The sequence below is a fragment of the Rousettus aegyptiacus genome, unplaced genomic scaffold (genome assembly GCF_014176215.1).
Source record: "Rousettus aegyptiacus isolate mRouAeg1 unplaced genomic scaffold, mRouAeg1.p scaffold_m13_p_9, whole genome shotgun sequence".
Taxonomy (NCBI): Eukaryota; Metazoa; Chordata; class Mammalia; order Chiroptera; family Pteropodidae; genus Rousettus; species Rousettus aegyptiacus.
This window is the reverse complement of record NW_023416312.1, coordinates 15,012,957-15,026,632: the sequence shown is the minus strand read 5'-3', so window position 1 is coordinate 15,026,632 and position 13,676 is coordinate 15,012,957. Positions and strand designations below refer to the sequence as shown.

Below are 13,676 nucleotides of genomic sequence, written 5' to 3'. Positions count from 1 at the left end.
CCAGGTGTGTCCTCAATGGAACAGGTGATCCTTGCTGAGCAGCGCCAAGACTCACAGTTGGTGGCAGCTAGCCTCAGTTTCTGGTGTGGTTTCTTGAGGCAACTATAAGCATAGCATCTCTGGATTGCTGACTGAATCTTAACAAGTGACCCTGGAAGAGCACAGGCTGTGGATAAACTTGGCCTGCAGCTGAACCCCTCTCAGGACTGTGTCACTGAACACCTACCACACAAAGCCACACTAATAAGACCAGGAGACTTAAGAACTTTGCTTAGTACATAGACACAAACACAGGAAGGCAGCCAAAATGGGAAGACAAAGCAGAAACCATATGAGAGAACAGAACAGAGATTCAGGAATAATAGAGTCAAGCAATGTAATAGATACAGACTTCAAAACACTGGTTATAAAGATGCTCAATGAACTTAGGGGAAGTATAGATTAATTCAGTGAGAACTTTAACAAAAAGATAGAAAACATAAAAATGGAAATGGAAATTATAAAAGGGAACTAGTCAGAAATTAAGAACACATTATCTGAGATGAAGAGAATATTAGAGGGAATCAACAGAGTGAATAAAGAGGATCAAACCACTGATATTGAGGATGGAGAAGCCAAGGACACCCAATCAGAATGGAAAGAAAAAAGAAGCCAGCTACAATAATAATTTAAGGACCCTATGGGGTACTATTAAATGTAAAAATATTCATGTCATAGGGGTACCTAAAGGAAAACAAGAAGTTGATGAGATATTTGAAGAAATAATGACAGAAAACTTCCTTCACCTGCTGAAGAAAATAGACATACAATCCCAGGAAGCTCAGAAAGTCCCAAAAAAGATAAAGCCAAAGAGACTCACATCAAAACTCATCATATTTAAAATGCCAAAGGTTAAATACAAAGAAAGAATCTTAAAAGCAGCAAGAGAAAAGCAGTTAGTTACCTACAACGGAGCACCCATAAGACTGACAGCTGATTTCTGAAAAGAAACCATGTAGGGCAGAAGGGCTTAGCACAAAATACTTGACATGATTAAAACCTAGGAGCTACAACCAAGAATACTTTATCAAGAAAAGCTATCATTTAGAATTGAAGGAGAGATAAAGAGCTTCCTAGACAAGGATAAACTAAAGGGATTTATCAACACGAAGCCAGTATTACAGGAAATGTTGGAGGGACTTCCTTAAGAAGAAAAAAAAAACATAGATCAAAAACAGGAATAAAGAATCGTAATAACTACATTCCTGTCACCAAGTACCTCAAATGGAAAAGAATTAAGTGCTCCAACCAAAGACAGAGTAGCTGAACGGGTAAAAAGCAAACCCCCTACATATGTTACCTATAAAAGACTCAGTTCTGATTAAAAGACACACACAGACTAAAAGGAAGGGGATGGAAAAAGATATTGCCTTGATGAATTTAGAGGGTATTGCACTGAATGAAATTGATAGAATAGAGAAAGACAAATATCGCATGATTTCACATACATGTGGAGTCTAGAGAACAAATCAACAACAACAACAAAAGTGGAAATAAACTTATAGATACAGAGAATATTTTGAGGGGTACTAGATGAGAGGGGGTTGGAAGGGATAGCAAAAAAAGACAAAGGGATTAAGAGGTACAAATGGAGAGTTGCAGAATAGTGTAGCATGAGAAAGATGGATACTAATGAAATAAATATGTAAGGGATAAGGGAGTACTAGAGTTAATGAGGTGATCATTTTGTGAGTAATGTGGATCTCTGATCACTATGTTGTACAACTGAAATTGATATTGCATGTCAACTATAATTTTTCAAAAAAGAACTCATTGAATTATATAATGTAAATATGAGTGATTAATTGTGTATTATATTTTAATAAAGCCAGATAAAAAGATGTTTAAAAAATAGTTTAGGAAATAAATATCTAAGCATTTAATCTATGTTATACATAAATTCTTAAAAGTCTTCTATGAGGTAAAAAAAAGTGATAAACAAGTAATATAGTTATATATTTGCAAATATTACAAATAACTGTTTTAAAATGCCACATTTAATAAATTGATACTTTTGCATTTTCCTATCTATGATAAAAGCCTTTCATTTACATATCATAGAGAAAAGGAAAAGAATAAAAGAGCAGAATTAAACTGTGAGTTGATTTGATTTAATGGCAGAATTAGACATTTTAGAGAAGTGACTTTTCTATTGTACATGATTTATGCATATTTCACAGTTGGTTTCTTTTCAACACTTTTTATGCAATTTTATTATCAATTCCAGCCAATAGTAATTTTTATAGATTTTTCAAACTAGAAAGAAGAACCATTTATCTGAATAACCTACAATTCACTAAAGGAACATATGCTTTAAATAACAACAATCTAATAACTTTACTTAGTAAAATAGGCCATTCTGAAAATGGTCTAATGATTTGTTTTTATATAAATATAAACATGCTTAGAATGTGACAATTGTATTAAGAATTCTTGTCAACCACAAAATTTAGGAGTAAAACACTTTATACTTAGATTAGCAGAATATAACACCATAGAATAATATTAGAGATATGATTAAAAGTGTTAAAAACAAAACCCAAGTGGGTTTAATTTTTAACCAAATTTGATAAAGAATACAAGAGGAGGTTTTTATGGGCAGCGGAATCTACTAGTAAACTGTGTAATCATAGACAAGTAACTCCTCTTCCCTGAACTTCAGTTATCTGATTACAAAATTATAAAGATATTTAACCTCGTAGAGTTGTGAGAAGCAAGCCACATCCTGATGGAAACATATTTTGTAATGGACAATCTGTTACATAATGTTTTATTGCTGTTACTATGGTAATGGTTTAACCCCTTAGATTGTCAAACGTACTAACTACATCTCTTGAATCTTCTCACTTATGCCTGTTTTATATACTCTTCGTTATTCATAATATTTCACCACTGGCTAAATATGGAATTTATATCAAGGTCACCACTTTTTAAAAGCTTAATCTCTTTTCCAGCAGCACCTCATAAAAGAGATAAATCACACAGCTCTTTATATTTAATCTCCTTATCCTGTGAATACAGCCCTCTTCCATTTCTGTTCTGCAGATCCAACTTTTCATTTTTATAGAAAGGTTTAATATGAATAGAACACCCTTTCTGGAAGCAAAGTCCCACATATGTGTAATTCAGTTAAACTTGTCTTATATTATTGCCAGAAAGAGCTGCAGTTGCTGTGAGGCATAAAGTGGAAGGCATCCCTAGCTGTAACAGTGGGGAGAAAAAAAAACACCATGAATGAGGGCTTGTCTTTTATTAACTATGCTCTCTTTTCTTAGTTTTGGATGGGTGAATCACCAAGGGGATTCTAGAACTGGATAGTTATGTGTTTGAGGATGTCCACAGGTATGTACATAGAACAGATATTTTGAAATTCAGTAGTTTCAGAAGTGCAGGCTATATGAACAACACTTACCCCTAGGCAGAGGGGAGGTGGAATAATCACAGAGGAGACATTGTAACAGTCAGATGTCAAAGTTACTTTCCTGTCAGTACTATAAGATTATTTCTCATGTTCTCATGTGAAACAACTGTTACAAAGAATTGAAAATAACTTTATTGTATACACGATTCCCAGTTACACGATCTGCTTTTTCCTTAAGAGTCCATTATGATAATAGCATGAAAAAAAGGAGAGAACTCTTATGGAATGGAGGAGTTTAACTCCATTATATTCAGTCTTAGCATGCAGGATTTTCCTGAATTCATACACATAAAGAATATCATAAAGATTAACTGGACATCTTTTCATTGACTGCTTTCTTAAAGTTATAATTTATGCAGCGGCATTATAATCATTCCCACCCTCAAAATTCTTCTGTTCACTAGTTTAGAAAATACAATTCTAATTGACTACCTTGGTGGCTAACTTGCAAAAGCCTATTACATTGCTTCTGGCTTCTGGTTTTCTTTTACTAATATGGATTTACTTGGAATCCAAATTATACAAAGTCTTGATGCATAATTTGACTTTGTAGTTACTGATGTCATCATTTACCATTTATTATGTCTATAATGCATAAAGCACATAACAGTTTGAACTGTGGCTTTGAGTATGTTAGTTTCTCATTTGTCAAATAAAAGTCTACATGATATGAAAGCTTTCATCCTAAAATTCCAAAATAACATTATTGATATCATTACACATTATATTTAGCAGGTGTTAGTGAATTATTGAGAGTTTAAACAGAAGTAGTTTTTGTGTGCATATGCATGTCCTGTATGTCTATCTGTAACTTACCTTCACTAATAAAAATCTTTCAAGTGATAGTGTAAATTACTGTTCTCACCTTCTCAACACAGGCTCATCCCTTTCTCAAATATGGTCTAAGTTTCCTCACCAATATTTCTCAGAAAATGTTACTAAGGTTATCAATAATCTCCATTTCTAGTCATCTTTTAAGGAAACTCAACTATCACCTCCTTTGGGAATAGTTTTTCTCACTTTCCCTTGTTTAGCACTTCCTCTCTTTTATCACTTTGTCCAAAAATCTATAGATTTGATTCTCTGATTACTTATTTGCCTCTCCAGGGAAACTGTAAACTCCTCCATGGCAAGTCACTTGTCACTGGTCTTACTGTCTCAATCTTATCATATTATCTCCATCATAATTCGTTCTCAAAAGTAGCTGTTTGTTGAACATGCATACATTTTTATATGAAGAAGAGCACGTCGGACATTTATATTTGTACTTTTCTATTCTTTGTTCTTTGTTTTACAAAAGTGTGGGAGGGGGGATGATACTGCATCAGTTCGTTGAAACAGTTTTTGGCGTTATCTTGTAAAACCGTATGGATCGTACATGGACGCTGGGCCCAAACCGCCAGTTTGAAAAGCAGGCCCAGAACAGAAGTGCCGACCACTGGACATCGCAGAGAGAATGGACGGTACAGCCCGAAAGCACCACGCAGGCGCAGAGAACGCTGCGTGACCTTAGCCCTCTACGTCGACTTCCGGCCTAGCTACGGGCAACGACGCAAGGCGAGGCCCAGCACAGAGACCAGAGACCAGAGACCAGAGACCGTTGTATAGATACAGGTATTTTCTGAAAGTCACAATAATTTTGTGTAGTACTTCCTTGGGGGTGGGTTTCCTGGCGTCGTGTCCATTTCGAAGTAGGGCTGGCCCCCCCAGTGTGGACTCGGGACGTTGTACGTCACTGCGCCTCGCTGTCAGAGACAGGGTGGCCACCCCGTGCATCAACGCGCTTCCATTTTCTCTTCTTTCAGGGCCCCTGTTTTCTCCCACGATGCAGCGAGCTTTAGAGCAAGCTTTGGATCGTGCGGACTATGTCATTGAAAGCGCCCTACAGAGACCCCCGAAAAGGAAATACTCATCTAGTGGGAGAAAAACTCTCTATGAAAAACTGTACGACATATATGTTGAAGAATGTGGGAAAGAGCCCGAGGTTACGGAGGCACTAACGAGCAATGTGAACTTGTTAGAGAAGCTCGTTAAGAGAGAGTCGTTGCCGTGTTTAGTGGTCAACCTGTACCCAGGAAGGGAGGGCTATTCGCTGATGCTCAAGGGAAAAAATGGTTATTTGGAGACCATTCAGTTGTCTTATGAAGAAGGAGAATTACTTGAATACTTGGACGCAGAAGAATTACCTCCTATTTTGGTGGATATCCTGGAAAGCGCTCCAGTTAACCTTTTTCACTGTGGGTGTGTCATAGCAGAAATACGGGACTATAGGCAGTGCAGTAACACGGAAGGCCCCCGTTACCAGAGCAGGCATATTCTCTTACGTCCGACGATGCAGACGTTAGCCTATGATGTACAGTCCATAACCAGCGATAACCAGACATGGACTCAGGATGACAAACTTTTGCTCGAGAGCCAACTGATCTTGGCTACAGCTGAACCACTGTGTCTTGACCCCTCTGTATCAGTAGCTTGCACTGAAAACAGGCTGCTCTTTAACAGGCAAAAGATGAACACTCACCCGATGAGAAGGAACTTCAAGCGGTATTCTACAGCCTCCCTGAATCAGGAGCAGGAGCTGCCTCATCATCGTTCACTCTCTCCTGAGCTAAGAGTATGGTCTTCTTGCAAAAGAATCAGAGAAAGTCAAGCAAGTCAGCAGTATGACCTCAAAATTACCAAAGCAAGTTGTGTAGATATGTGGAAACAGCGACCTTGTGACTTGGCGGTCCCTTCTGAAGTGGATGTGGAGAAATACGCTAAAGGGAAGAGGTCTGTCAAATGTGATGACTCACAACCAACAGTGTGGCCAGACCTCGAGCTAAGAGATGATTCTGTGTATGGATATGAAGCTGGCAGTCAGTCCAAGGTAACAAAGCAGATCTTCCTGCAGTCACTTAATGATCCATTTATCTCTGGGAAAAAGTCATGTAAAACATCCAGATGCCTGAGACATATGACTCCCCACCACTCCTCCACAGATGACCATTTGAGGAGTTTCCTGCCTTGGTTAAAGACTGATACTGGGAGGGTTGTCAGTTGGTCCGAGGATGTGGCCCAGAAGAACACCACCAAATGTCCGGTCAAGACAAGCCCCAGGCCCAGCGCCTCAGCCAGTCTGAGCCGACCTCCAGGGGAGGACACGGAACAGCCTCAGGCCGTGTCAGGCCAGCCCTCAGCACTGGGGCAGGGAGTCCAGCACACACCTGCAGCCATCAAACTGCCCTTAATCTTAAGAAAGAGTCGCTTGGGCAACAGTCTCCCACCACAGCAGGCAAGCAGCTTTCGTCGATCTCCATTTCCTGCTCTTGCTTCTAAGCCACCAAGTCTCTCCCAGAAATCCTCCATGGAAGTGAACCAAGTTAGCACACTTCGTGCAGCCACCCCGTCCTCTGCCAGCTCATCGCTGAGAACCCCGGCCACCCCGGTCAGGTCCAGCCCTACTGGCCTTAGTGTCATCAAAGTGGTGGGCCCTGTTGGTGTAGCCAAGACTGTGGCGAGAGGTTCCAACCCCAGTATAGCTAGGGCCTCGGCTCCTGTGGGAGTCACGCACAGCAGCTTGCCCTCAAGAGGCCAGCCACCAAATGCACAGCCTGTTGCGCCGCAGGCTTCTTCTCAAGCGGGTGTTCAGTTGGTTTTAAAACCTGCTGCAAATCTCATGCCTTTAACTCTAGTCCAGCTTCCACCAGGTTCGCTCATTTTGAACACCCAGCAGCAGCCACTGCCTCAATTGCAGCCATTGTCTAAGCCGCAGTTGCTGCCTCAACCGCAGCTGCTGCCTCAACCGCAGCCACTGCCTCAGTCACAGCCTCAGCCTCAGCCTCAGCCTCAGCCTCAGCCTCAGCCTCAGCCTCAACCTCAGCCACAGGCTCAGCCTCAGCCTCAGCCACAGCCTCAGCCACAGGCTCAGCCTCAGCCACAGCCTCAGCCTCAGCCTCAGCCTCAGCCACAGGCTCAGCCTCAGCCACAGCCTCAGCCTCAGCCACAGCCTCAGCCACAGCCACAGCCTCAGCCACAGCAGCAGCAATGGCTCTATCAGCTAATCCCACAACAACAATTTCAACAACCTACAACTTTTCACCTTCAACAGCCAGTGTCACAGGTTTTAAATGCACAAGTTATGACCAGTCAAACAATGGTCTTACCTGCTCAGCAACCTGTTTTAATTAATGTCAATGGAGTAGGAAATTTTCTGCAGCCCCAGGCAACTGTGTTGTCTCAGCTGGGCTCTGCCCAGATAAGACCTGTGCAAAGCCTTCCCCAGCAGGGCATCCTGCTTTCTCCTGTCTTCCAGCAGCAGCAGCAGCCCCAGCCTCAGCCCCAGCAGATACAGTGGAGAATCTTGCAGCAACCAATGGCTGTGGCAACAGTAGCAGCCCAAACAACTCAGCTACAGCAGCAGCAGCAGCAGCAGCAGCAGAGAGGCCAGCAGACAGCAAGCAAACCAAAGGGTAAAATAAATAGAGGCCCACCCACCATTCCCAAATCTTGAGTCTTGCATTACTTTTTTCTCCTTAAAAAGCAAAAAAAGAGCATTGAGTCAAAGGGTTTCTTAGTTTTCACTTCATTTTTGTCTTTAATGTGTCAGTATTTTATATTGCTAGGTATACAAACTATACAGAAGCACAGCCCTATGCTTGTTAAATAAAAACAAGGAAATAATTTAATGGGAAAAAGTGAATGGACTATGATTATAGCCACTATGAGGTCAAAATCCCAGCTTTGCAATTTACTAAACGTAAGCTTATTTCCTAACTTCAGTGAATCTAGATTTCCTTGTCTGCAAAATAGTAATATGTATTTATTAAGTTTATTATCAAGGTTAATGTAAATAAGATATATTAAATACTAGAATTTAAAATACATTTAAATTAATTTTTAATTACTAAAATATTAAATATTTGAAAAATAAATATATTTAAGCTGAAAATAAGCTATAGTAATAATCTTAGTACAAATAATAGTTACATTACATAAAAGTCAACTTTAGAATCAAAGGCAAATATGCCATGGAAATTTATTTTTTTGTAGTAATATACTGTTATTTATTTATTTGAACAAGGAAATTTAATTCTTTAAAAAATACACTAGTCTTTTAAAATAAGTAAGGAGATTATTTAGGTATAGATATACAGATAGATATAGATGATATAGATAGATAGATACATAGATACAGATAGATATAGATATAGATGATATAGATATAGATATAAATACACATTTAGATTTAGATTTAGATAGATAAAGATATATAGATTTTAATCCTCTATTAATAAACAGTAGCCCTTTTACTCTATCTAGATGCTCTGCATGGTGAATTCTGTCTGATAAAACTGGATGCATTAGGCACTGGTAATTCATTCTTCAGTAATTGAGAGATGATTTGGATATATGACTCAATATCATTTGCCAGACAATATTCTTCAAATACATTATTCATGTGGTGCTTATTATTTTGCAAACACTTCATAATATACAAATGCACCTGCTGTCTGCCGTTCATCTTGCCCTTCTATTCTGTCTCAATTATTTTGTCTCCATCAGACAGGATAATAATCACAAGAGAGAAAAGGGACAAGTCTCTTGACTTATAATGGACAAGTGCATGAAAAATGATAAGTTTAGATGAGTTGATGAAACAAATTACAACAAGGAATTACAGGAAAAAGAATAAATGATATATGGAAATATCTTTAAATATAGCTGCTAATTAAAAATGATTTCTGCAGCTTCTAAACAATATAGCTTAGGACTATATTGACTAGATCAAACCTTCTGCCCCAAAAAACTTGAGTAAATTCAAACATGTGGTTAATACTTTTAAAATATTTTATATGTAAAGATTTATATCACTCAAAAATGTCAACTTCCTGATTTTCTAGAATTGAATATTGCTTGAAAAGAATGAGCTATTGAAAATATCTGAAAAATAGTTTTGTTAAATATTTATTTTTGTTGACTTTATTTCATTGTAATGATATTTGCTATTTGAGACATCCTCTGGAATGACTAGTAAACACCTTTCACTTAATATGTCTAAAATAGCATGACATTCATTGTTTTCCCAAGGCTATCAGAACCTATAGTGTTTGGTATTAGAATAATTCACAAAGTAATTGGATTAATTACCAAGTAATTTAAAATAATTTAAAAAACAGAAAATCTCTGTACACCCTTATCATCCCTAACTACTTCTACTTCCACTTGTGGACTTCGAGGAGTTCTCAGAGAAATTATCAGAATTCCTTTCTTTGACTGATTAGATATTTTATTCTTAATTGCCTGTCCCATTCCCATTTAGAGTCAGAAAGCAAAGTGAAATAAAATTCTACCTTGGTGAATTATCTTGTATCAAAAATTCAAATTCCACAGTACTACTTCCCCCATACCTACAGTACTCATAATTCCTTCAGTATTCCTATTGAGCACACAAAACAGGCTGAAATAATACAAAGGCATGCCAATCACTCATTTTAAAGTTTCAGTTTTTCCCTATTTTATAAGCATCTCTTCATTCTTTTTTATTAATGTATAGTTAAAAGATAATACAATATTCTGTTAGTTTCGGGTGTACAGCATAGTGATTCAACATTTATATCCCTTATAATGTGATCACCACAAGAAGTCCAGTAACCATCTGTCACCATACAAAGTTACTGATAATATTGACTCTTTTCCCTATGCTGTACATCACATCCCTGTGACATTTTTTTTATACCTGGAAGTTTGTGCCTCTTATTCCCTTTAACCCTTTTCACCTATTTTCCCGCGCCCCTCTCCCCTGTGGCAGCCATCCATTTGTTCTCTGTATGAGTCTGCTTCTGTTTTATTCGTTCGTTTGTTTTTGTAACAGTAGGACCACCATCCAATTTAAGGTAATAGTATACAAAAGTTGGAGGTAGGATGAGTCCTGACTCTAGCAAATGGGTTTATGATACAGTATTCCCATCTGTGACATTTCTAACCATGTCACACTACTTTGTCTTATATCCTCCCCTGCATCTGCATACTCTGTGGAATTAAGTTAAAACTATTTAGTTTGGCAAGAAGACCTTTTTTCACCTGGATTTGGCCTGTCACTCCTTCCCATCTCCTAGCACTTCCCCATTCACATCTAGGCTCTGTCAGTACTTAACTATTGATGCCTCTTGTGTGCCATGTTCTTCCTCACTTCCAAGTGTTGGTGGAGACCCTCAACCAGGAACTCCTTTCTATTCTCTGCTCATCAGTTATTACTCAGCCTAAGCCCCATCCCTCTGGAGTTTGAGTCTCTTTCCATATTATCCTCTATTACAATACATTTCAAACTATTTCACAGGGTTATTTGCAGATCAAATATGATAGCAAATATAAAGAAAAACAACAGTTGAAAATGTACATCAGTATAAGTACATTTTTCAGTTTTTGTTTATTTTTTCAAACATAGACTATAACATTGCATGCATTTATAGGATATTAGTACTTTTATTGGAATGATTAAAATTTTATTTTATACATGTAATTATATTTACATATATAAATTATAAATACATGTAATGTAGATTTTGTGTTCTCTGAGTTTTTGTGTTGAATATCACAATTGTCTTTTAAAAACATCAAAAGAGCATTAATGAGAATTATTATTGTAAAAATAGGATATATAAAATAATTGTACTTTTATCAGTATTTGAATATAATTTCCTTTTAGGCAGAGAAACAAATTATTTTATTTTAAGTTATTCTAGTTTAAATAAATAATAATTAAAATAATACTTGTATTTAAGAAACAAGAAATTTAAATGCAGCTTTTTTGTCGTCTTGGCTTTGGACCAAGAAAATATTCCTGAAGTTATGATGCAGGTATAGGTCATCCTGACGAGCTGTTAACAGAAAAGTATTCTCCCGTGAAATTCCAAGGTGAAACTGAAGAACAGGATACTCTTTTTTATTTCGAGTTACTCAATTTCTAGTACATTTATGTTTCTTAAAAGTTTTGAATTCTTGGCATATACTTAATTCGTGCAAATAAAACTATGTTCTCCTATCTCTGTTTGCCTGTTATTGCATCATGTGATAATAGCTTGATAGGGTCTTATTAGATTGGGGTGCTATGTTTGGGATGACAAGACTTAAAAACTTGTGGTGGGGAAATGGTGAGTTATTCTATGAGCAGAGTTTCAATTATCAAGATGAAAAAATTCTAGTGATTTGTTACACAATGATGTTAACATACCTAACGTTACTGAACTATACAGTTAAAAATAAGGTGGTAAAAATTTTATGTTAGTGTTTTTTTTTTTTTTTGCCACAGCTAAAAAATTAAAGCAACAACAATAAAACAGATGTGGCGTATAAAACACTTCATTTTCAGGGGGCCTTAGGGGAACCTTAGCCACTTATGTGCTCATTGCACAGCGATTCGGAGCCCAACCCTCTGAAGCCAGACTCTAATTTCCAAACCTGGCTCTGCCACTTACTAGTAGTGGGACTATGAGTAAGTCACTTAACTTCTCTGTGTCTCAATGTTTTCATCTGCAGAATGGATATATTTAATAAGACTTTTCACATAGTTGTTACAAGGATTAAAGAAGATAATATTTGTAAGCTGTTTAAACATTACATAAAATAAATTCTCCAGAATAACTGAAACAGAGGGGCTATTCTCACCGAATTTAAAGCATATGTTTTAGATAATCTAACACTAGATCTGCAAACATAATATCACTCTGGTGAGCAACAGGGACCACCTGGAAGTGGTGGTAATTCTCCAATGCAATGCATTAGCAATGATTTTATTTTTAATGATGAGGCATTGGTTTTCTGAGGTTTTGGACACAGCAAACAAATGGTACTTTCTAATATAAACCCCATCCCCAACATCCCAACATGACACCCCTTGAATTGCAAATTAAATTGCCTCACATGACTCACTCCACATAGCTCACTTCAGTGTAGGTGGCTGTTGGAGTTTATGTATTTAATGACACGATGATTCTCCCTGGCAGAGGAAAAAGACCAATGAGCCAGCACAGTGTTTCAGGGTTGAAGAGAGCCTGTGGATACAGTTGCAGGCACCAGTCAAAACCATCAGTCCTCAACCATTCACCTAAAATGTTTAACAGCAACTAAAAAGGGAATACCATACCTTGCATTCATTCATTCATTCACAAATATTTATCGAGCACCTATTACAGGACAGAATATATCAAAGCCCTAAAGACAAAGCAGTAAATGAGACATAATATTTTTAAAAGCTTACAGTCTAGTACATTAAGAACAAATAAATATTAACAAAGTAGAGAAAACTCTAGCTTGACTTTCAAATCAAATTATATTTATCCAGCACAATTCATGCCTTAACCTTTTTATTTTGTATATTTCAAGGCTATGGCATTCAATGATAATTTTAAGAAACACTGCAATTTAGGATTTAAAATGAAAATAGCAACAGACCTCCAGATGTAGTGTTGACATAATATCACTTTTTTATCACTTGCCCTCATTTCAGCTTAATAAGCTCTCTTGGCTCTCATCTTTCAATGTTTAATCCAAAACAATTAAATTGATATGCAAATGCAATTTCCATTGCTTTAAGAGTAACACTTAACACACAATTTCATTATAATAGGCAACTAGAATGTTTGTAAAATGATCAGTTCATTTTTATTTTTAAATTATGTGCTTTCGTTGCAACATATGCTTATAAAATCTCCATGCACACAAATTTTATTTGATAAATGTCACATATATATTTGTCTTATATACTGAATTCAAAGTCAATACCATGTGATAGTCCTATTTAAAAGCCTACTATTCCTTTGTTCAGTCTCAACAAAAATATTTTAGTTAATAACATATTGGCAAAAAGTACAAAATAAACAGAAAATAATCAAAATGTGTGTGTGAGTGTGCATGTGCGTGTGCGTGTGCGTGTGTAAGATAATCTGTGTTTTAGGATTTAGTTCTAAGTAGGAAATCAGAATATTATAGTGGAAATGTCAGATATACTTTATGAGAATAGAATCAAATAATTAGTTAAGCTCGTATGGTAGGTTAGTTTTAAATGGTCCCAGTTCTTCAGTTCTGCCCGTATCCATACCCTTTGATGTGTAATCCCCTCTCTGAATTTGACTTGCTTTGGCCAATGGGATGCTAGAAGTCATAAAACAGGGGCTAAATCAATACTTACACATTTCTTTCTCTTTTGTTGTTCTACTGCCATTGACATGAGAACATG

General features: G+C 37.1%; 2 protein-coding genes across 7 annotated transcripts in view; one reads left to right on the top strand and one right to left on the bottom strand.

Annotated features, from left to right (window-relative positions):
* The window catches only part of IL1RAPL1 (interleukin 1 receptor accessory protein like 1), a 1,213,847-nt gene that overhangs the window by 507,068 nt on the left and 693,103 nt on the right, over window positions 1-13,676 (bottom strand). The gene's annotated exons all lie outside the window — the stretch shown is intronic.
* On the top strand, window positions 5,198-7,952 carry LOC107518096 (transcription factor SPT20 homolog). Its single transcript, XM_016159492.2, has 2 exons — window positions 5,198-7,174; window positions 7,475-7,952. Exons 1-2 carry the CDS (start codon window positions 5,286-5,288, stop codon window positions 7,950-7,952), a joined length of 2,367 nt encoding a protein of 788 aa, XP_016014978.2. The 5' UTR covers window positions 5,198-5,285.

Excerpts from the sequence above, each read along its gene's own strand:
- LOC107518096 (XM_016159492.2), top strand. The coding sequence starts at position 5,286 with ATGCAGCGAGCTTTAGAGCAAGCTTTGGATCGTGCGGACTATGTCATT. Across the intron at positions 7,175-7,474 it reads CTCATTTTGAACACCCAGCA|ACAGCAGCAGCAATGGCTCT; the intron begins GCAGCCACTGCC and ends ACAGCCTCAGCC.